Source organism: Oncorhynchus mykiss, chromosome 8 (genome assembly GCF_057628025.1).
Source record: "Oncorhynchus mykiss isolate SJ-2025 chromosome 8, ASM5762802v1, whole genome shotgun sequence".
NCBI lineage: Eukaryota > Metazoa > Chordata > Actinopteri > Salmoniformes > Salmonidae > Oncorhynchus > Oncorhynchus mykiss.
In genome coordinates this window covers 84,539,649-84,560,838 of record NC_143029.1, presented here as the reverse complement: position 1 = coordinate 84,560,838, position 21,190 = coordinate 84,539,649, and the positions used below count along the sequence as shown (strand labels likewise).

General features: G+C 42.7%; 1 protein-coding gene and 1 long non-coding RNA gene across 2 annotated transcripts; one reads left to right on the top strand and one right to left on the bottom strand.

The window, feature by feature from the left end:
* The first annotated feature begins 1,715 nt into the window (after window positions 1-1,715).
* On the top strand, window positions 1,716-7,492 carry LOC149982162 (uncharacterized). The gene is made up of 2 exons (XR_016482677.1): window positions 1,716-6,087; window positions 6,172-7,492. It is a non-coding gene; the product is annotated as an uncharacterized LOC149982162 (long non-coding RNA).
* A 4,428-nt stretch (window positions 7,493-11,920) lies between these two features.
* On the bottom strand, window positions 11,921-21,153 carry LOC110530773 (protein shisa-like-2A). Its single transcript, XM_036986516.2, has 3 exons — window positions 20,710-21,153; window positions 17,949-18,085; window positions 11,921-15,353 (listed from the first exon to the last, which is right to left on the bottom strand). Exons 1-3 carry the CDS (start codon window positions 20,889-20,891, stop codon window positions 15,178-15,180), a joined length of 495 nt encoding a protein of 164 aa, XP_036842411.1. The 5' UTR covers window positions 20,892-21,153; the 3' UTR covers window positions 11,921-15,177.
* Between the last annotated feature and the right edge of the window lie 37 nt (window positions 21,154-21,190).

Genomic DNA, 21,190 nt, shown 5'->3' with positions numbered 1-21,190 from the left:
GTCACCTCCCCAGCTATACATTTTATTATACTCTTCCCTTGTAGGTGTCACCTCCCCAGCTATACATTTTATTATACTCTTCCCTTGTAGGTGTCACCTCCCCAGCTATACATTTTATTATACTCTTCCCTTGTAGGTGTCACCTCCCCAGCTATACATTTTATTATACTCTTCCCTTGTAGGTGTCACCTCCCCAGCTATACATTTTATTATACTCTTCCCTTGTAGGTGTCACCTCCCCAGCTATACAGTTTATACTCTTCCCTTGTAGGTGTCACCTCCCCAGCTATACAGTTTATACTCTTCACATGTAGGTGTCACCTCCCCAGCTATACAGTTTATACTCTTCACATGTAGGTGTCACCTCCCCAGCTATACAGTTTATACTCTTCACATGTAGGTGTCACCTCCCCAGCTATACAGTTTATACTCTTCCCTTGTAGGTGTCACCTCCCCAGCTATACATTTTATTATACTCTTCCCTTGTAGGTGTCACCTCCCCAGCTATACATGTTATTATACTCTTCCCTTGTAGGTGTCACCTCCCCAGCTATACATTTTATTATACTCTTCCCTTGTAGGTGTCACCTCCCCAGCTATACATTTTATTATACTCTTCCCTTGTAGGTGTCACCTCCCCAGCTATACATTTTATTATACTCTTCCCTTGTAGGTGTCACCTCCCCAGCTATACATTTTATTATACTCTTCCCTTGTAGGTGTCACCTCCCCAGCTATACAGTTTATACTCTTCCCTTGTAGGTGTCACCTCCCCAGCTATACAGTTTATACTCTTCACATGTAGGTGTCACCTCCCCAGCTATACAGTTTATACTCTTCACATGTAGGTGTCACCTCCCCAGCTATACAGTTTATACTCTTCACATGTAGGTGTCACCTCCCCAGCTATACAGTTTATACTCTTCACATGTAGGTGTCACCTCCCCAGCTATACAGTTTATACTCTTCCCTTGTAGGTGTCACCTCCCCAGCTATACATTTTATTATACTCTTCCCTTGTAGGTGTCACCTCCCCAGCTATACATTTTATTATACTCTTCCCTTGTAGGTGTCACCTCCCCAGCTATACAGTTTATACTCTTCACATGTAGGTGTCACCTCCCCAGCTATACAGTTTATACTCTTCACATGTAGGTGTCACCTCCCCAGCTATACAGTTTATACTCTTCACATGTAGGTGTCACCTCCCCAGCTATACAGTTTATACTCTTCACATGTAGGTGTCACCTCCCCAGCTATACAGTTTATACTCTTCACATGTAGGTGTCACCTCCCCAGCTATACAGTTTATACTCTTCACATGTAGGTGTCACCTCCCCAGCTATACATTTTATTATACTCTTCCCTTGTAGGTGTCACCTCCCCAGCTATACAGTTTATACTCTTCCCTTGTAGGTGTCACCTCCCCAGCTATACAGTTTATACTCTTCACATGTAGGTGTCACCTCCCCAGCTATACAGTTTATACTCTTCACATGTAGGTGTCACCTCCCCAGCTATACAGTTTATACTCTTCACATGTAGGTGTCACCTCCCCAGCTATACAGTTTATACTCTTCCCTTGTAGGTGTCACCTCCCCAGCTATACATTTTATTATACTCTTCCCTTGTAGGTGTCACCTCCCCAGCTATACAGTTTATACTCTTCACATGTAGGTGTCACCTCCCCAGCTATACAGTTTATACTCTTCACATGTAGGTGTCACCTCCCCAGCTATACATTTTATTATACTCTTCCCTTGTAGGTGTCACCTCCCCAGCTATACAGTTTATTATACTCTTCCCTTGTAGGTGTCACCTCCCCAGCTATACATTTTATTATACTCTTCCCTTGTAGGTGTCACCTCCCCAGCTATACATTTTATTATACTCTTCCCTTGTAGGTGTCACCTCCCCAGCTATACAGTTTATACTCTTCCCTTGTAGGTGTCACCTCCCCAACTATACATTTTATTATACTCTTCCCTTGTAGGTGTCACCTCCCCAGCTATACATTTTATTATACTCTTCCCTTGTAGGTGTCACCTCCCCAACTATACATTTTATTATACTCTTCCCTTGTAGGTGTCACCTCCCCAGCTATACATTTTATTATACTCTTCCCTTGTAGGTGTCACCTCCCCAGCTATACATTTTATTATACTCTTCCCTTGTAGGTGTCACCTCCCCAGCTATACATTTTATTATACTCTTCCCTTGTAGGTGTCACCTCCCCAGCTATACATTTTATTATACTCTTCCCTTGTAGGTGTCACCTCCCCAGCTATACATTTTATTATACTCTTCCCTTGTAGGTGTCACCTCCCCAGCTATACAGTTTATACTCTTCCCTTGTAGGTGTCACCTCCCCAGCTATACAGTTTATACTCTTCACATGTAGGTGTCACCTCCCCAGCTATACAGTTTATACTCTTCACATGTAGGTGTCACCTCCCCAGCTATACAGTTTATACTCTTCCCTTGTAGGTGTCATCTCCCCAGCTATACATTTTATTATACTCTTCCCTTGTAGGTGTCACCTCCCCAGCTATACATTTTATTATACTCTTCCCTTGTAGGTGTCACCTCCCCAGCTATACAGTTTATACTCTTCCCTTGTAGGTGTCATCTCCCCAGCTATACATTTTATTATACTCTTCCCTTGTAGGTGTCACCTCCCCAGCTATACATTTTATTATACTCTTCCCTTGTAGGTGTCACCTCCCCAGCTATACATTTTATTATACTCTTCCCTTGTAGGTGTCACCTCCCCAGCTATACAGTTTATACTCTTCACATGTAGGTGTCACCTCCCCAGCTATACAGTTTATACTCTTCCCTTGTAGGTGTCACCTCCCCAGCTATACATTTTATTATACTCTTCCCTTGTAGGTGTCACCTCCCCAGCTATACATGTTATTATACTCTTCCCTTGTAGGTGTCACCTCCCCAGCTATACATTTTATTATACTCTTCCCTTGTAGGTGTCACCTCCCCAGCTATACAGTTTATACTCTTCACATGTAGGTGTCACCTCCCCAGCTATACAGTTTATACTCTTCACATGTAGGTGTCACCTCCCCAGCTATACAGTTTATACTCTTCACATGTAGGTGTCACCTCCCCAGCTATACAGTTTATACTCTTCACATGTAGGTGTCACCTCCCCAGCTATACAGTTTATACTCTTCACATGTAGGTGTCACCTCCCCAGCTATACAGTTTATACTCTTCACATGTAGGTGTCACCTCCCCAGCTATACATTTTATTATACTCTTCCCTTGTAGGTGTCACCTCCCCAGCTATACAGTTTATACTCTTCCCTTGTAGGTGTCACCTCCCCAGCTATACAGTTTATACTCTTCACATGTAGGTGTCACCTCCCCAGCTATACAGTTTATACTCTTCACATGTAGGTGTCACCTCCCCAGCTATACAGTTTATACTCTTCACATGTAGGTGTCACCTCCCCAGCTATACAGTTTATACTCTTCCCTTGTAGGTGTCACCTCCCCAGCTATACATTTTATTATACTCTTCCCTTGTAGGTGTCACCTCCCCAGCTATACAGTTTATACTCTTCACATGTAGGTGTCACCTCCCCAGCTATACAGTTTATACTCTTCACATGTAGGTGTCACCTCCCCAGCTATACATTTTATTATACTCTTCCCTTGTAGGTGTCACCTCCCCAGCTATACAGTTTATTATACTCTTCCCTTGTAGGTGTCACCTCCCCAGCTATACAGTTTATACTCTTCCCTTGTAGGTGTCACCTCCCCAACTATACATTTTATTATACTCTTCCCTTGTAGGTGTCACCTCCCCAGCTATACATTTTATTATACTCTTCCCTTGTAGGTGTCACCTCCCCAACTATACATTTTATTTTACTCTTCCCTTGTAGGTGTCACCTCCCCAGCTATACATTTTATTATACTCTTCCCTTGTAGGTGTCACCTCCCCAGCTATACATTTTATTATACTCTTCCCTTGTAGGTGTCACCTCCCCAACTATACATTTTATTATACTCTTCCCTTGTAGGTGTCACCTCCCCAGCTATACATTTTATTATACTCTTCCCTTGTAGGTGTCACCTCCCCAACTATACATTTTATTATACTCTTCCCTTGTAGGTGTCACCTCCCCAGCTATACATTTTATTATACTCTTCCCTTGTAGGTGTCACCTCCCCAGCTATACATTTTATTATACTCTTCCCTTGTAGGTGTCACCTCCCCAGCTATACATTTTATTATACTCTTCCCTTGTAGGTGTCAACTCCCCAGCTATACATTTTATTATACTCTTCCCTTGTAGGTGTCACCTCCCCAGCTATACATTTTATTATACTCTTCCCTTGTAGGTGTCACCTCCCCAGCTATACATTTTATTATACTCTTCCCTTGTAGGTGTCACCTCCCAGCAATACAGTTTATACTCTTCCCTTGTAGGTGTCACCTCCCCAGCTATACATTTTATTATACTCTTCCCTTGTAGGTGTCACCTCCCCAGCTATACAGTTTATACTCTTCACATGTAGGTGTCACCTCCCCAACTATACATTTTATGGCCCCAAAGAGATTCCCTCCTTTCCCTTGTGGAATGTCCATGCTCCTCTTTTTGTTTAGCTAGATGTCAGAATCACACGCCGTCCATCTTCTGTTCTGGGCCTGACCCTGCCCTCTGATCCTAGGCAATTTCCTCTTATCTGATTAGTTCAACATTTCTAAACTAGCATACACACAGTTTCATGGCCTGAACTCCATTAATACTCACAGTAATCTTTCACTAAACAGGATACAAACAAACGACAGTTTAACTTGAAACATGTTACATTTTTAATAGAATCCATCAGCACTATATAGGGAATAGACTGCCATTTGGGACCAAAACATAGTGCACTATATAGGGAATAGACTGCCATTTGAGACATAGCCTTACATCAGTCTATTCAGTCCATGTTCCATACTTTAGGTTGACAACAGTTTTCACTAGATGGCCATGCTGCAATGAGAGAAAGGCCTGTTCTTCTGTACACTGCAGCATGGCTAGATAGAGACTAGTGCTGAGAATATCACCATAGTGAGCTGATGACCACTAGGAGGAGCCGCTGTAAACTCGTTAGACACTTGAGTATACAAAACATTATGAGCACCTGCTCTCTCAATGACATAGACTGACCAGGTGAATCCAGGTGAAAGCTATGGTCCCTTATTGATGTCACTTGTTAAATCCACTTCAATAAGTGTAGATGAAGGGGAGGAGACGGGTTAAAGAAGGAGGGGAGGAGACGGGTTAAAGAAGGAGGGGAGGAGACGGGTTAAAGAAGGAGGGGAGGAGACGGGTTAAAGAAGGATTTAACCCGGTATTAGAAATGTGTTCCTGATCATATTTACTCTGTGTATGTTCTCCATTTCTTTGTGGTGGTCTAGAGTTGAATCTCAAACAACTTCAATGATCCCTGAAAAGCTGTAGTGCAATGCTCAGTCAAAAGGTGTAGTCAGTCTAATATCCCTCAAAAGGTGTAGTCAGTCCAATATCCCCCAAAAGGTTTAGTCAGTCCAATATTCCTCAAAAGGTTTAGTCAGTCCAATATTCCTCAAAAGGTGTAGTCAGTCCAATATCCCCCAAAAGGTTTAGTCAGTCCAATATCCCTCAAAAGGTATAGTCAGTCCAATATCCCCCAAAAGGTGTAGTCAGTCCAATATCCCCCAAAAGGTTTAGTCAGTCCAATATTCCCCAAAAGGTGTAGTCAGTCCAATATCCCCCAAAAGGTTTAGTCAGTCCAATATTCCTCAAAAGGTTTAGTCAGTCCAATATTCCTCAAAAGGTTTAGTCAGTCCAATATTCCTCAAAAGGTTTAGTCAGTCCAATATTCCTCAAAAGGTTTAGTCAGTCCAATATCCCTCAAAAGGTGTAGTCAGTCCAATATCCCCCAAAAGGTTTAGTCAGTCCAATATTCCTCAAAAGGTTTAGTCAGTCCAATATTCCTCAAAAGGTTTAGTCAGTCCAATATTCCTCAAAAGGTTTAGTCAGTCCAATATTCCTCAAAAGGTTTAGTCAGTCCAATATCCCCCAAAAGGTGTAGTCAGTCCAATATCCCCCAAAAGGTTTAGTCAGTCCAATATTCCCCAAAAGGTGTAGTCAGTCCAATATCCCCCAAAAGGTTTAGTCAGTCCAATATTCCTCAAAAGGTTTAGTCAGTCCAATATCCCTCAAAAGGTGTAGTCAGTCCAATATCCCCCAAAAGGTGTAGTCAGTCCAATATCCCCCAAAATCTGTAGTCACTCCAATATCCCCCAAAAGCTGTAGTCACTCCAATATCCCCCAAAATCTGTAGTCAGTCCAATATTCCCCAAAAGGTGTTGATGAAGTATTATTTGAGTGTCTTTCTAACCTCCTGATGTTAATTCTGTCAGGGTTGGGATCAATTTCAATTCAATTCATTCCAATTCCACATTTTCCTCATTGAAAAGCATGGACTAGAATTAGAATCTGCTTTTCAGTGTACTTGTTGAGTTGACTGTAATTCAAATGGAATTTGACCCCAACCCTGGTCTCTACATAACAGAGTAGGTCTTCTGTCGTCCGGGCTAGTCAGACACTGCACATCGTACAGAAAATGGAGGCCCATAATGTTGAAGTTTTTGTAAATGATTAGTATTTTTACCTGACCACTTGTGTAATATTTGTATATTTTGGTCGTAGGGTTTCAAAACAATTTCAACGAGATAAGTGTTTTAATAACCTTATGACGGATCAAACAAACACAGACTTTCATCTCCGATTTCACTGTTCATCTGTAGACCAATTATTTAATATTTATTCTGTACATAGATAATATCGTCAATCACCACATTCATTATATTCATATTTACATATAGAGCCTCTAGTTTAACGGAGATCTTATGCTTAGTGTGTTTTAATGGTTGTCTATATTTCATACACGAAGAGGCCACTTTCCTGAACATTTAAAGGGGCAATCTACAGTTGCTAGATTCATTTTTGGACATTTTAAAGTAATGATACAGTACCATTTAATTCTAGAAGAATATGACTTGAAAATGCCTCAGGAGCTTAGTTTTACACCATCAGAACCAGAAATATAAGCTTGTTTTACTCCAATGTTTGTAAACAATCTAAATGTAAACAAAACACTATATCCTAATGACATGGTGAAAACTTCAATTTTGATGTCATGGATGGTCAGTCCCTGCATCCATATCTCTAGGAATTTGAGTGATTACGTTTCTTCAGCTCAACCCCCCCCCCGCTTTTTACCGAAACGGGTGGAGACAAATACTTCGATTTTGTTTCAACTGCTAGATTGGCCCTTTTTAAAGGAGGTAAGATGGAGGAAATAATTATGACCCTTTATGGTTGGTTACAAGCGTTTCACCATGTTTTTAATGAGATTGTCCCTTACACGCAGTTGTGTTATTGAAGGGTGATTTTGTGTTGAAATAAAGTACTTTGTGTGCATCACAGGTATGCTGTATGGCCAAAAGCATGTGGACAACCCTTTAAATTAGTGGATTTGGCTATTTCAGCCACCAGCCACACCCGTTCATGACGGGTGTATAAAATAGAGCACACCGACATGCAATCTCCATAGACAAACATTGGCAGTAGCCAGTGAGAGAATCTACTGTCTTAACTTTTGTCTTTCTTTAAAAAAAAAGTTTTTTATTTGAAGAGCTCAGTGACTTTCAACGTGACACCCTCATAGGATGCCACCTTTCCAACAAGTCAGTTTGTCAAATTTCTACCCTGCTAGAGCTTCCCCGGTCAACTGTAAGTGCTGTTAGTGTGAAGTGGAAACGTTTAAGAGCAACAACGGCTCAGCCGTGAAGTGGTAGGCCACACAAGCTCACAGAACGGGACCGCCAAGTGCTGAAGCGTGTAAAAATCGTCTGTCCTCTGTTGCAACACTCACTACCGAGTTCCAAACGGCCTCTGGAAGCAACATCAGCACAATAACTGTTTGTCGGGAGCTTCATGAAATAGGTTTCCATGGCCGAGCAGCCTCACACAAGCCTAAGATCACCATGTGCAATGCCAAGCATCAGCTGGAGTGGTGTAAATCTCGCCACAATTGGACTTTGGAGAAGTGGAAACACTTTCTTTGAAGTGATGAGTCACGCTTCACCATCAGGCAGTCCGACTGAGAAATCTGGGTTTGGCGGATACCAGGAGAATGCTATGGATGGATCACCATTTAGTTCTGCCATGGCAGCAGCTACTCTTCCTGGGGTTTATTATGGATCACCATTAGTTCCTGCCAAGGCAGCAGCTACTCTTCCTGGGGTTTATTATGGATAACCATTAGTTCCTGCCAAGGCAGCAGCTACTCTTCCTGGGGTTTATTATGGATCACCATTAGTTCCTGCCAAGGCAGCAGCTACTCTTCCTGGGGTTTATTAAGGATCACCATTAGTTCCTGCCAAGGCAGCAGCTACTCTTCCTGGGGTTTATTATGGATCACCATTAGTTCCTGCCAAGGCAGCAGCTACTCTTCCTGGGGTTTATTAAGGATCACCATTAGTTCCTGCCAAGGCAGCAGCTACTCTTCCTGGGGTTTATTAAGGATCACCATGTAGTTCCTGCCAAGGCAGCAGCTACTCTTCCTGGGGTTTATTATGGATCCCCATTAGTTCCTGCCAAGGCAGAAGCTACTCTTCCTGGGGTTTATTAAGGATCACCATGTAGTTCCTGCCAAGGCAGCAGCTACTCTTCCTGGGGTTTATTATGGATCACCATTAGTTCCTGCCAAGGCAGCAGCTACTCTTCCTGGGGTTTATTAAGGATCACCATGTAGTTCCTGCCAAGGCAGCAGCTACTCTTCCTGGGGTTTATTATGGATCACCATTAGTTCCTGCCATGGCAGCAGCTACTCTTCCTGGGGTTTATTAAGGATCACCATTAGTTCCTGCCATGGCAGCAGCTACTCTTCCTGGGGTTTATTAAGGATCACCATTAGTTCCTGCCATGGCAGCAGCTACTCTTCCCGGAGTCCAGCAACATTAAGGCAGTTTATATACAACAACAATATATTACATGACAGACATTTCATGTCACTTTTAACAACAGGTAGTGTTTGCCCTCAGGCCACTACTCTACTACCACATACCTGCGTAGGATACATCACTGTGAAGAGAATGACATTCATACATTATCCATAATTATGCATTTCTGTATAGTACAGATCAGGGACCCATAATCCTGTTACCTGATTTACATTTTTGGGGAAACGTTGCATAAACAGGGAGATTTTACCGTAATTCTGTTACCAAACGTTGCATAAACAGGGAGATTTTACCGTAATTCTGTTACCAAACGTTGCATAAACAGGGAGATTTTACCGTAATTCTGTTACCAAACGTTGCATCTGCGCAGTTCTTCCAGTAAATATGTTTTTGTGAAATATTTATTCAAAGTAGTCCTTGTGAATAGAGTTGTATGGTTTGTTAAACTTTTAAATCAATGGTTTTTGTGTGGCATCTATTTTAAAAGTGTGAAATTAGATTTGAAAAAGTATGTAAATACTTCTCATTTGATACCAGAATCTTTTCTTTATATGTTTTATTAACTAGGCAAGTAAGTTACAATGATGGCCTACACTGGCCAAAACCTGGACGACGCTGGGCCAATTGTGCACCGCCCTATGGGACTCCCCAATCATGGCCGGTTGTGATTACAGCCTGGAAATGAACCAGGGTCTGTGGTGATGCCTCTAGCACTGAGATGCAGTGCCTTTAGACTGCTGCGCCACTCGGGAGCACTGGGACCTCAGACAACCCACGAAAAATGGGTTGTGAACTAATTCGTATATTTTAGCCATTCAATTTCACCCATGTCTTCTGGTTAATGGTTTGCTTGTAAAATACACCTTGTCCACTAGAGGGCTGTCTTTTACCACTTAGAACCCTCAGTAGGTTGGTTGTCATAGAGACAAAGCTCTTAGATGAGAACAAAACCTCCGAAGCCATTTGGTTGCTCCTGAAATGGCATCCTATTCCCCATATAGACAACTACTTATGACCAGAGCCCTATTTATTTTAATTTATTTTAACTAGGCAAGTCCGTTAAGAACAAATTCTTATTTGCAATGACGGTTTACCCCGGCCAAATCCAAACCCGGACAACGCTGGGCTAATTGTGCGCCTTCCTATGGGACTCCCAAATCCGTCCGGTTGTGATTACAGCCTGGAATCGAACCAGGGTCTGTAGAGACGCCTCTAGCACTGAGATGCAGTGTCTTACATTGCTGCGCCACCCGGGAGCACTGTGACATCAGACATCCTGCTGCTCTCATGAAAAATGGGTTGTGAACTAATTAGTATATTTTATCCATTCATTCACTCATGTCTTTCCTGTCATGACTCGACCAATCGGGGATTGTCATTGGCTGATAATGGCAGCCAACTTGTCATTGCAGCCATTCCTGGACTCCCCTTTTCTACTGCACCGTGATGATTGAAATCATAGTACCATGATGGTCCTCTTGTTCACTACCAGTCATAGGCAATTAATGTACCATTTTCCCAAGGCAACCCCTTTCAACATCTAGGCTACATTCTGTAACCTGAGGCGCTGATAAATTCTCCATGTTGTTGAATGTCTTCCATGCTGTTACATGGCTCCCTCTGGGGCTGAAAAATGACATCTGATTGACACTCATGCAGTCTTTGATCACGTTAGGCCTGCAGTACAGAGTGTCAGGTCTGGCCACTTACCGTTTTACCCAAAAACCCTGCCTGAGAAAAATACTGCTGTTTTGTGAAATGACATCCTAGAGAGAAGCTCATCAGAGTCATCAGAAGAGAGACCGTGGAATCTGAAAGCGTTCGGTTACCTTCCACACAACAACTAATCAGCCAAATATCAAGAAGTTTGGCTCATCTGACAAAATTGTCAGTTTGCTAATGTCTGCTAATGTCTGAAACTGAAAGAATTTGGTGTGTTTGAGTAGATGTTAATAGTCAGAGGGGTGCGAGAGTAGGCTAGAGGGGTGCGAGGGTAGGCTAGAGGGGTGCGAGGGTAGGCTAGAGGGGTGCGAGAGTAGGCTAGAGGGGTGCGAGAGTAGGCTAGAGGGGTGCGAGAGTAGGCTAGAGGGGTGCGAGGGTAGGCTAGAGGGGTGCGAGGGTAGGCTAGAGGGGTGCGAGGGTAGGCTAGAGGGGTGCGAGACAATTAACTGAGAAAGGGACATGGGGTTGATTTGGCTGCGTTTACATCAATCAACTCAGATTTTTTTGCCAATAATTGGGAAAATATCAGGATTAGGCTTCCTGTGTAAACAGCCTTTGTGCTGCAGTATGTTTGTGGATGAACAGGAGAAAATACTGACTTGTGAAGATTCTCATTCCCTGACACCTCTGCCCAAATGCGCAGAGAGCCTGGTGGACCAGAGAGTCAAACTTGGCCTTCGTTAGCCAGTACAGAGAGCCGGGAGAAACTCCCAGCGCATACCGTAAGGCACTGGTTTAAACCAATCATCTCCCACAACACCTTCCCCTAACCCTCCCCGTACGCTAGCACAACACAAGCACAGAGCCACGCCTCGCAGTCTTGTGATTCGCTAAAATTAAATTCCTATTAGAGTTCTATGGTCACGCACACCAAGGCCAACTTTTGATTGGTTGATATCCCAGGCCTATATGCACTGTGCACAATAGCCTGAGGACGAGGTTAGTGAAGAGGCAGAAACATGGAGATGCATATCACCCTCCCATGCAATATATGTTATTGTTAGTGAACCTCGATTAGCATCACATAATACATCACGACATGTTTATGATTATCACCATTTCCCCAACAGGGTGTAAAAAGCACAGAGTCACAAAGAATAATAGGAAAGAGTAGTAAATGATTTATTTCTAATTTGGGAAGTAAATGACCACTCGACTGAAGCTAGATCAGCTAGCTGAAGATATTTTTATTTTAACTTGGCAAGTAGGTTAAGAACAAATTCTTATTTACAACGACGGCCTAGGTACAGTGGGTTAACTGCCTTGTTCAGGGGGCAGAATGACAGATGTTTTTACCTTGTCAGCTCGGGGGTTCAATCTAGCGACCTTTGTTACTGGTCCAACATTCTAACCATGGCTACCTGCCGCCCCAATATATCCATAGTGTTGATGATGACATGCCCCCCCCCCCGGGTAAAAACTGGTTGAATTAACACTGTTTCCATGTCATTTCAACAACAACAACAACAACAAATCAATGTGACGACATTGAATCAATGTGGGAAACTGATTGGATTCTCAAACAGTCATCGACGTCATCCACACACTTTTTAATGAGTGGAAAAATGGTAACCATGCTCATGTTACTGTCGCTTCAACTTATGTGTTTACTGCAGCGTTCTTAAGATAAGTATGGGGTTATGGGGGATGACTTTGTTCTCGCCCCCATTTATCTTCACCAGCGATCGATCGCTTCGTTTGTGCGGTCCTCGCTTGATGAAGATAATATTATTTTGGAGCTGATCTTTCTGTCTTCTCAAGGACTGTATTGAACCATGTGTATGAGAGAAATAATGGACATCTGTCTACTCCTTCTTCCCTGTTATTGACTCAGTGCTTTAATCACACTGTTTTTATAATGAGGGGAATGGGGAAAGAAGTCCGGACAGCGTAGTTGTAGGTGCAGGAGAATAGAAGATGAGATGTTTGATGTCTCGGGGCTCTTTTCAATCCGCGTTCTGGGAGTTCAGATTTACAAGGTGATTGAAAATGTAATGTTCCAGATTTTAACGGAGACTGCATTCACGGTATGTCGGCTCAGTCGAAAATTACCTTTACATTTCTATTGTGGAATCTGTAACGCTTCAGGTTCACAGACTGAATAGAGCCCTTAATTGTGGTTGGAAATGGTGACGTCATCAACACTGAGTGGCAGAATGGTTTTACTCTCTTCATTCCTATGTTCCTCTTTATCCGGAGGCATATTATGGAGATTATGTACATAGATACATACAGTGTATATATAATGTGTATATACTTTATGTACATACACTGTGTTTTGCTGTTCATGTTGGAGAGGGTGAGCTCCAAACACCCCCGATCTCGTCAACAGTTGTCCCGTTTTGAGTTTGTGTTTTATGTAACCACATGGGGATGTTGTCAGAGCTCCGTGCTCTTGGATAGCTTATGTACATGTTTGATCACAAATTGATATAGCATCTGCTTCAAACTTTTTTCAAATGTATATAAAGAAATATTTTTATTTATTTTTATAAAGCACTTTGAATATTGAAAGGCCACATGCATTTATTTTTGTAAGTACATTTTAATGTGTTGTGCACTCAGCCACACACTTTAATAGATTGCGAAAACATAAAACGTGGTGCCTGCTGTGATAACACATCATAAAGGTGCAACATCTTTTCTCTTTGACAAGTTACTCTCTATTTGAAGCAATGACTAACAAAGAAGTGACTCACACAACTGATGCCTCATGGCATGCAACCATTGTATATGGCAAATTGGTGACACAATGACCACATTAATGAAAGTGTTTCTGAACATGGGGACAGCAGCATGGACAGGAGGTGGAACATAACATTCTATCATCTCTGCCATGATCAATGTTTTGAGAAAATCCAACATGACCGTTTACAGATGACAGTTCAACATGCAATGTTTCAACAAGCAATTTCGTGTATTTTATATTATAGCAGACATGACCTTTTTAAAGCTGAAATCCACATAAGGACAAACGACGCCGCTGTGCGCGCCAGCACATTTGTTATTGTTTTTGTTGACGAAACCGAGTTGTGGAGTGTCCAGCATCGTGAAAATAAATAATTACAGTACGTACGCTGTTGGTCTATCGCGCGTGGGATGATGATGATGAAGATGTCAGAGGGAGTGACTTATTTGTTGTTGTAATATCGCAAAAGGACGTGGCAGTTTTACCGTTATGGATTCCACCTTGAACGTTTTGAAAACAGGGGCCAAGTTAAGGTAACTGGAACTCTGAGGCTTTCTGTTTGTTATGTGTTGAGCTATGTCTGATTTACTTCCTTATCAGTTCTATTGGATGCAAATACGCTGTAGACACTTGTTGTCCCATTGGCAACATTCTCAACCAAATAAACATTTCACACACAGACACGTAGACGATCGAAAACAGTTTCCAGATAGAAGGTGAAGAATCACACAAACTGTCGATGTTGAAGTTCAGTAATGCTGGTTTGAGGAGCTTGTTATCTGAGAGTGTCTGTCTTGAAGACACACGAGCTTCTGTTAAATCAGACACAGTTAAAATGGATTTCTCAAAACAAAATAATTAATCAATATTTCCCTCTGTCCTTTCCCTTGCTTCATCAAACAACATTGGAATACAGAGGTGAGGCAAGACAGACAAAGCTTCGGCTCCACAGTTGTCCAGTATGACTTCTGTCTTTCTGTTTTTGAAGTTTATTTTCATCAACAGTAAAAAAGAAGCTCAACTGAAATGTTTCTAGAGTGGGTTAACCAGCCAACCACTGTTTGAATGTTGACAAACTCAGTACTACTCCAGTCCATACAGAACATGGTCATTAATGGTTGTTGCTTCTCCAGTCCTCCCACTGTGTGGCGTAGTCTTCTATACACTCATTTCCAGTCAGAACAAGTAAGCATCTGGCTGCCTTTAGGAGACAGCGTCCTACGAAGCGCCCCTCATATTAAAGGCTCAATGCATACATTTTTATCTTAATATCAAATCATTTCTGGGTAACAATTAAGTACCTTAATGTGACTGTTTTGAATCAAAATGGTCAAAACGAAACAATGGCTTCTTAACAAGAGCAATTTCTCATGCAAGAGCTTTGAAAGGAGGAGGAGAAAACTGAAAACTAGCTGTTATTGGCTGAGTTTTTGGAACTCTCTTTCTTATTGGCCTATTAATCTATTAACCAATTTACTGCCTGGTGATGTTACCAGTCAGGCCAAAACTCCATCCCACCAAAACAGGCTGAAATTTCAGGCAGTCTTTTACAAACAGCTCTTACACTAATAGGGCATCATCATTATTAAAAAAATGTCACAGTATTATCCCAACCTAAATATATATCAAACACAAATAAATCACGTTTTTGACTGCACTGGGCCTTTATGCGTCCTACGAAGGGCCCTCCATTACCTCCTAAGCATCCTACAAAGTGCCCTACATATTAAGAGCACTACGATGGGCCCTCCATGTTGACGGTGGTGACGAAGCACCTCTGGAACAATCTCTCAGGGTCGGGTGGCTGGTTGTCACAGTCCAGCTTCCTGCTGAAGAAGTGCTTCCTGAAGCCCTGAGGGCCGATGGACGGTGCTGGGCCGGAGTGGCTGGGGCCCTCACGGGGGTCCAACCCTGGAATACCGAGACACACACGCAGGCACACATGCACGCACGCACAGACACACACACACACACTGCAGCTGTACTTGTTCATTGTGAGATAGAAATGTGTGTTTTTACTGTCCTCTTTTTTTATTCCCAACCAGACATCACTAGCTGGCCCATCATTATGGTATCTCACCAGCTGGCCCATCATTATGGTATGTCACTAGCTGGCCCATTATTATGAAACCAGACATCACAAGCTGGCCCATCATTATGATATGTCACTAGCTGGCCCATCATTATGAAACCAGACATCACTAGCTGGCCCATCATTATGGTATGTCACTAGCTGACCCATCATTATGGTATGTCACTAGCTGGCCCATCATTATGGTATGTCACTAGCTGGCCCATCATTATGAAACCAGACATCACAAGCTGGCCTATCATTATGATATGTCACTAGCTGACCCATCATTATGGTATGTCACTAGCTGGCCAATCATTATGAAACCAGAAATCACTAGCTGGCCCATCATTATGGTATGTCACCAGCTGGCCCATCATTATGGTATGTCACTAACTGGCCCATCATTATGAAACCAGACATCACTAGCTGGCCCATCATTATGGTATGTCACCAGCTGGCCCATCATTATGGTATGTCACTAACTGGCCCATCATTATGAAACCAGACATCACTAGCTGGCCCATCATTATGGGATGTCACCAGCTGGCCCATCATTATGGTATGTCACTACTGGCCCATCATTATGGTATGTCACTACTGGCCCATCATTATGGTAAGTCCCTACTGGCCCATCATTATGGTATGTCACTACTGGCCCATCATTATGGTATGTCACTACTGGCCCATCATTATGGTATGTCCCAAGCAAGACAATAATGATGATATCTCACTAGCTGGCCCATCTTTATGGTACAGTGCCTTGCGAAAGTATTCGGCCCCCTTGAACTTTGCGACCTTTTGCCACATTTCAGGCTTCAAACATAAAGATATAAAACTGTATTTTTTTGTGAAGAATCAACAACAAGTGGGACACAATCATGAAGTGGAACGACATTTATTGGATATTTCAAACTTTTTTAACAAATCAAAAACTGAAAAATTGAGCGTGCAAAATTATTCAGCCCCCTTAAGTTAATACTTTGTAGCGCCACCTTTTGCTGCGATTACAGCTGTAAGTCGCTTGGGGTATGTCTCTATCAGTTTTGCACATCGAGAGACTGAACATTTTTCCTATTCCTCCTTGCAAAACAGCTCGAGCTCAGTGAGGTTGGATGGAGAGCATTTGTGAACAGCAGTTTTCAGTTCTTTCCACAGATTCTCGATTGGATTCAGGTCTGGACTTTGACTTGGCCATTCTAACACCTGGATATGTTTATTATTGAACCATTCCATTGTAGATTTTGCTTTATGTTTTGGATCATTGTCTTGTTGGAAGACAAATCTCCGTCCCAGTCTCAGGTCTTTTGCAGACTCCATCAGGTTTTCTTCCAGAATGGTCCTGTATTTGGCTCCATCCATCTTCCCATCAATTTTAACCATCTTCCCTGTCCCTGCTGAAGAAAAGCAGGCCCAAACCATGATGCTGCCACCACCATGTTTGACAGTGGGGATGGTGTGTTCAGCTGTGTTGCTTTTACGCCAAACATAACGTTTTGCATTGTTGCCAAAAAGTTCAATTTTGGTTTCATCTGACCAGAGCACCTTCTTCCACATGTTTGGTGTGTCTCCCAGGTGGCTTGTAGCAAACTTTAAACAACACTTTTTATGGATATCTTTAAGAAATGGCTTTCTTCTTGCCACTCTTCCATAAAGGCCAGATTTGTGCAATATACGACTGATTGTTGTCCTATGGACAGAGTCTCCCACCTCAGCTGTAGATCTCTGCAGTTCATCCAGAGTGATCATGGGCCTCTTGGCTGCATCTCTGATCAGTCTTCTCCTTGTATGAGCTGAAAGTTTAGAGGGACGGCCAGGTCTTGGTAGATTTGCAGTGGTCTGATACTCCTTCCATTTCAATATTATCGCTTGCACAGTGCTCCTTGGGATGTTTAAAGCTTGGGAAATCTTTTTGTATCCAAATCCGGCTTTAAACTTCTTCACAACAGTATCTCGGACCTGCCTGGTGTGTTCCTTGTTCTTCATGATGCTCTCTGCGCTTTTAACGGACCTCTGAGACTATCACAGTGCAGGTGCATTTATACGGAGACTTGATTACACACAGGTGGATTGTATTTATCATCATTAGTCATTTAGGTCAACATTGGATCATTCAGAGATCCTCACTGAACTTCTGGAGAGATTTTGCTGCACTGAAAGTAAAGGGGCTGAATAATTTTGCACGCCCAATTTTTCAGTTTTTGATTTGTTAAAAAAGTTTGAAATATCCAATAAATGTCGTTCCACTTCATGATTGTGTCCCACTTGTTGTTGATTCTTCACAAAAAAATACAGTTTTATATCTTTATGTTTGAAGCCTGAAATGTGGCAAAAGGTCGCAAAGTTCAAGGGGGCCGAATACTTTCGCAAGGCACTGTATGTCAGTAGCTGGCCCATTATTATGGTATGTCGCCACCTCTGGTCACTTGTGTTACCTGGTGGTCGTAGTGGCAGGCCGTTGTCAAGGCGACTGGGCTTAGTGGCGATGAAGAGGTAGCAGAGGACACAGACTGTGATGAGGAAGGCCAGGAGGACCACTGCTGCTATGGACAGACCTATCAGAGCCCCAAAGCTGGGGAGGGAGGGAAGGAAAGGGGGGTGAGGGTGAGAGGGAGGGAATGGAGAGGGGTAGAGAGAAGGGAAGAGGAGAAAGAGAGATGAGGAGAGAGAAAAAAGAGGAAGAACACATCAAAAGAGAGTGAAAGAGCGAGTCTCAACATTCAACAGTAAAGAGGTGACTTCGGGATGCTGGCCTTCTAGGCAGAGTTGCAAGGAAAAATACATACCTCAGACTGGCCAATTAAAACTAAAAGATTAAGATGGGCAAAAGAACACAGACACTGGACAGAGGAACTCTGCCTAGAAGGCCAGCATCCCGGAGTCACCTCTTCACTGTTGAAGTTGGGACTGGTGTTTTGTGGGGACTATTTAATGAAGCTGCCAGTTGAGGACTTGTGAGGCATCTGTTTCTCAAACTAGACACTCGAATGTACTTGTCCTCTTGCTCAGTTGTGCAGCGGGGTCTCCCACTCCTCTTTCTATTCTGGTTAGAGCCAGTTTGCGCTGTTCTGTGATGGGAGTAGTACACAGCATTGTACGAGATCTTCAGTTTCTTGGCAATTTCTCGCATGGAATAGACTTCATTTCTCAGAACAAGAATAGACTGAAGAGTTTCAGAAGAAAGTTATTTGTTTCTGTCCATTTTGAGCCTGTAATCGAACCCACAAACACTGATGCTCCAGATACACAACTAGTCTAAAGAAGGCCAGTTCCATTGCTTCTTTAATCAGAACAACAGTTTTTAGCTGTGCTAACATAATTGAAAAAGGGTTTTCTAATGATAATTTAGCATTTTAAAATGAAAAACTTGGATTAGCTAACACAGCGTGCCATTGGAACAAAGGAGTGATGGTTGCTGATAATGGGCCTCTGCACACCTATGTGGATATTCCATTAAAAATCATCAGTTTCCAGCTACAATAGTCATTTACAACATTAACAATGTCTACACTGTATTTCTGATCAATTTGATGTTATTTTAAATGGACAAAAAAATTGCTTTTCTTTAAAAAACAAGGACATTTCTAAATGACCCCAAAGTGCTTTGAGAGACTAGTCAAGGATCATATCACCGGCCACCCTAGACTCACTTCAGTTTGCATACCGCCCTAACAGGTCCACAGATAATGCAATAGCCATCACAGTGCACACTGCCCTATCCCATCTGTACTTTCTGACCGGCCGCCCCTGGTGGTGAAGGTAAGAAACAACATCTCCCCCTCGCTGACCCTCAACACTGGGGCCCCACAAGGGTGCGTGCTCAGCCCCCTCCTGTACCACCCTGTTCGCCCACAACTGCGTGGCCATGCACGCCTCCAACTCAATCATCAAGTTTGCAGACAACACAACAGTAGTGGGCTTGATGACCAACAACGATGAGTCAGCCTACAGGGAGGAGGGGAGGGCCCTCAGAGTGTGGTGTCAGGAAAAACACTGCAACAGTGCCTCTTTCAACCTCAGGAGGCTGAAGAAATGTGGCTTGTCACCCAAAAGCCTGACTAACTTCTACAGATCCACAATCGGGAGCATCCCGCAAGGCTCTCCAGAGGGTGGTGCGGTCTGCATAATGCATCACCGGGGGAAACTACCTGCCCTCCAGGACACCTACAGCACCCGATGTCACAGGAAGGCCATAAAGATCATCAAGGACAACAACCACCCGAGCCACTGCCTGTTCACCCCGCTATCATCCAGAAGGCGAGGTCAGTACAGGTGCATCAAAGCTGGGACCGAGAGATTGAAGAATAGCTTCTATCTCAAGGCCAATCAGACTGCTAAACAGCAATCACTAACTCAGAGGCTGCTGCCTACACTGAGACTTAATCACTGGCCACTTTAACAAATGGATCACTAGTCACTTTAAACAGTGGACCTTTAATGCCACTTTAATAATATTTACATATCTTGCATTACTCATATCATATATATATACTCTATTTTATACCGCACCTTGCCTATGCTGCTCGGCCATCGCTCATCCATATATTTATATGTACATGTTCCCATTCACCCCTTTAGATTTGTGTGTATTAGGTAGTTGTTGGGGAATTGTTAGATTACTTGTTAGATATTACTGGACTGTCAGAACTAGAAGCACAAGCATTTCGCTACACTCATAATAACATCTGCTGACCATGTGTATGTGACCAATAACATCTGCTGACCATGTGTATGTGACCAATAACATCTGCTGACCATGTGTATGTGGCCAATAACATCTGCTGACCATGTGTATGTGACCAATAACATCTGCTGACCATGTGTATGTGGCCAATTATATTTGATTTGATTTGATTTGAAATGTCCTTCCAAGATTTTAATTTAGGTATTTACCACCTTCTTTCTATAAGTTTGGCATACAATAGCCTATAGTTAATAAGATCACCATAACTCCAGTGCAAACCAATTGAAATGTGAAGATCCTATAAATCTGTTATCAGTATCCTAAAAAATATCCTTCATTCTAGTGTATTTTAATCGTGTGCGCTTTGCTGTATAATTATGATCAACAACGTCTCTCATCTTGTGGTTTCTTGAGATAAAATAAAGCATCATAGTCTAGCATTGCAATAACTCTACAAAAACGATGTCCAAAAAGCACACCATCATAAAGACTAGTAAAGATCCCTTACGTACCTGAGCCACCACATGTATCCATACTCATAAGGGAAAAAGCTGTTGGGATCATCACAGCAATACTTGATATCGTTAAATCCGCAGCAGAATGTCGCGCTCGGATCGCTCCCTTCTTTAGGACACGAAGAGCCATTCATAAACACATTCTCTGCGCTGTAGTAGCTTGTGCACTCCGAACTCATGCTGGTAGAAAACACACTCTTAGGGAGAAGAGTTGGAGAGATTATTTCCTTAGATGTTTAAAGGTCTCATTGTAATTCTATCCACATAAGTGTCCCTTGCTCTGCTGAAAAGTGCAAAACATTTATTTCAAGGATGCCACTGAAATGGGACGAAACTTTGCACCTCGACATATCATTTGGAATTCTAGAGTACCCCTCCCATCTCTCTCTCGCTCTCTCTGTCTCTCTCTCTCTCTCTCTCTCTGTCTCTCTCTCTCTCTCTTGCGCTCTCTGTCTCTCTCTGTCTCTCTCTGTCTCTC

Bases quoted from the DNA above. Each gene is read 5' to 3' on its own strand.
- LOC110530773 (XM_036986516.2), bottom strand. From the start codon at position 20,891: ATGAGTTCGGAGTGCACAAGCTACTACAGCGCAGAGAATGTGTTTATG. The intron at 18,086-20,709 runs GTACGTAAGGGA...CTCCCTCCCCAG, and splicing joins GGATACATGTGGTGGCTCAG to CTTTGGGGCTCTGATAGGTC. The intron at 15,354-17,948 runs GTAACACAAGTG...TCGGTATTCCAG, and splicing joins CCTGCCACTACGACCACCAG to GGTTGGACCCCCGTGAGGGC.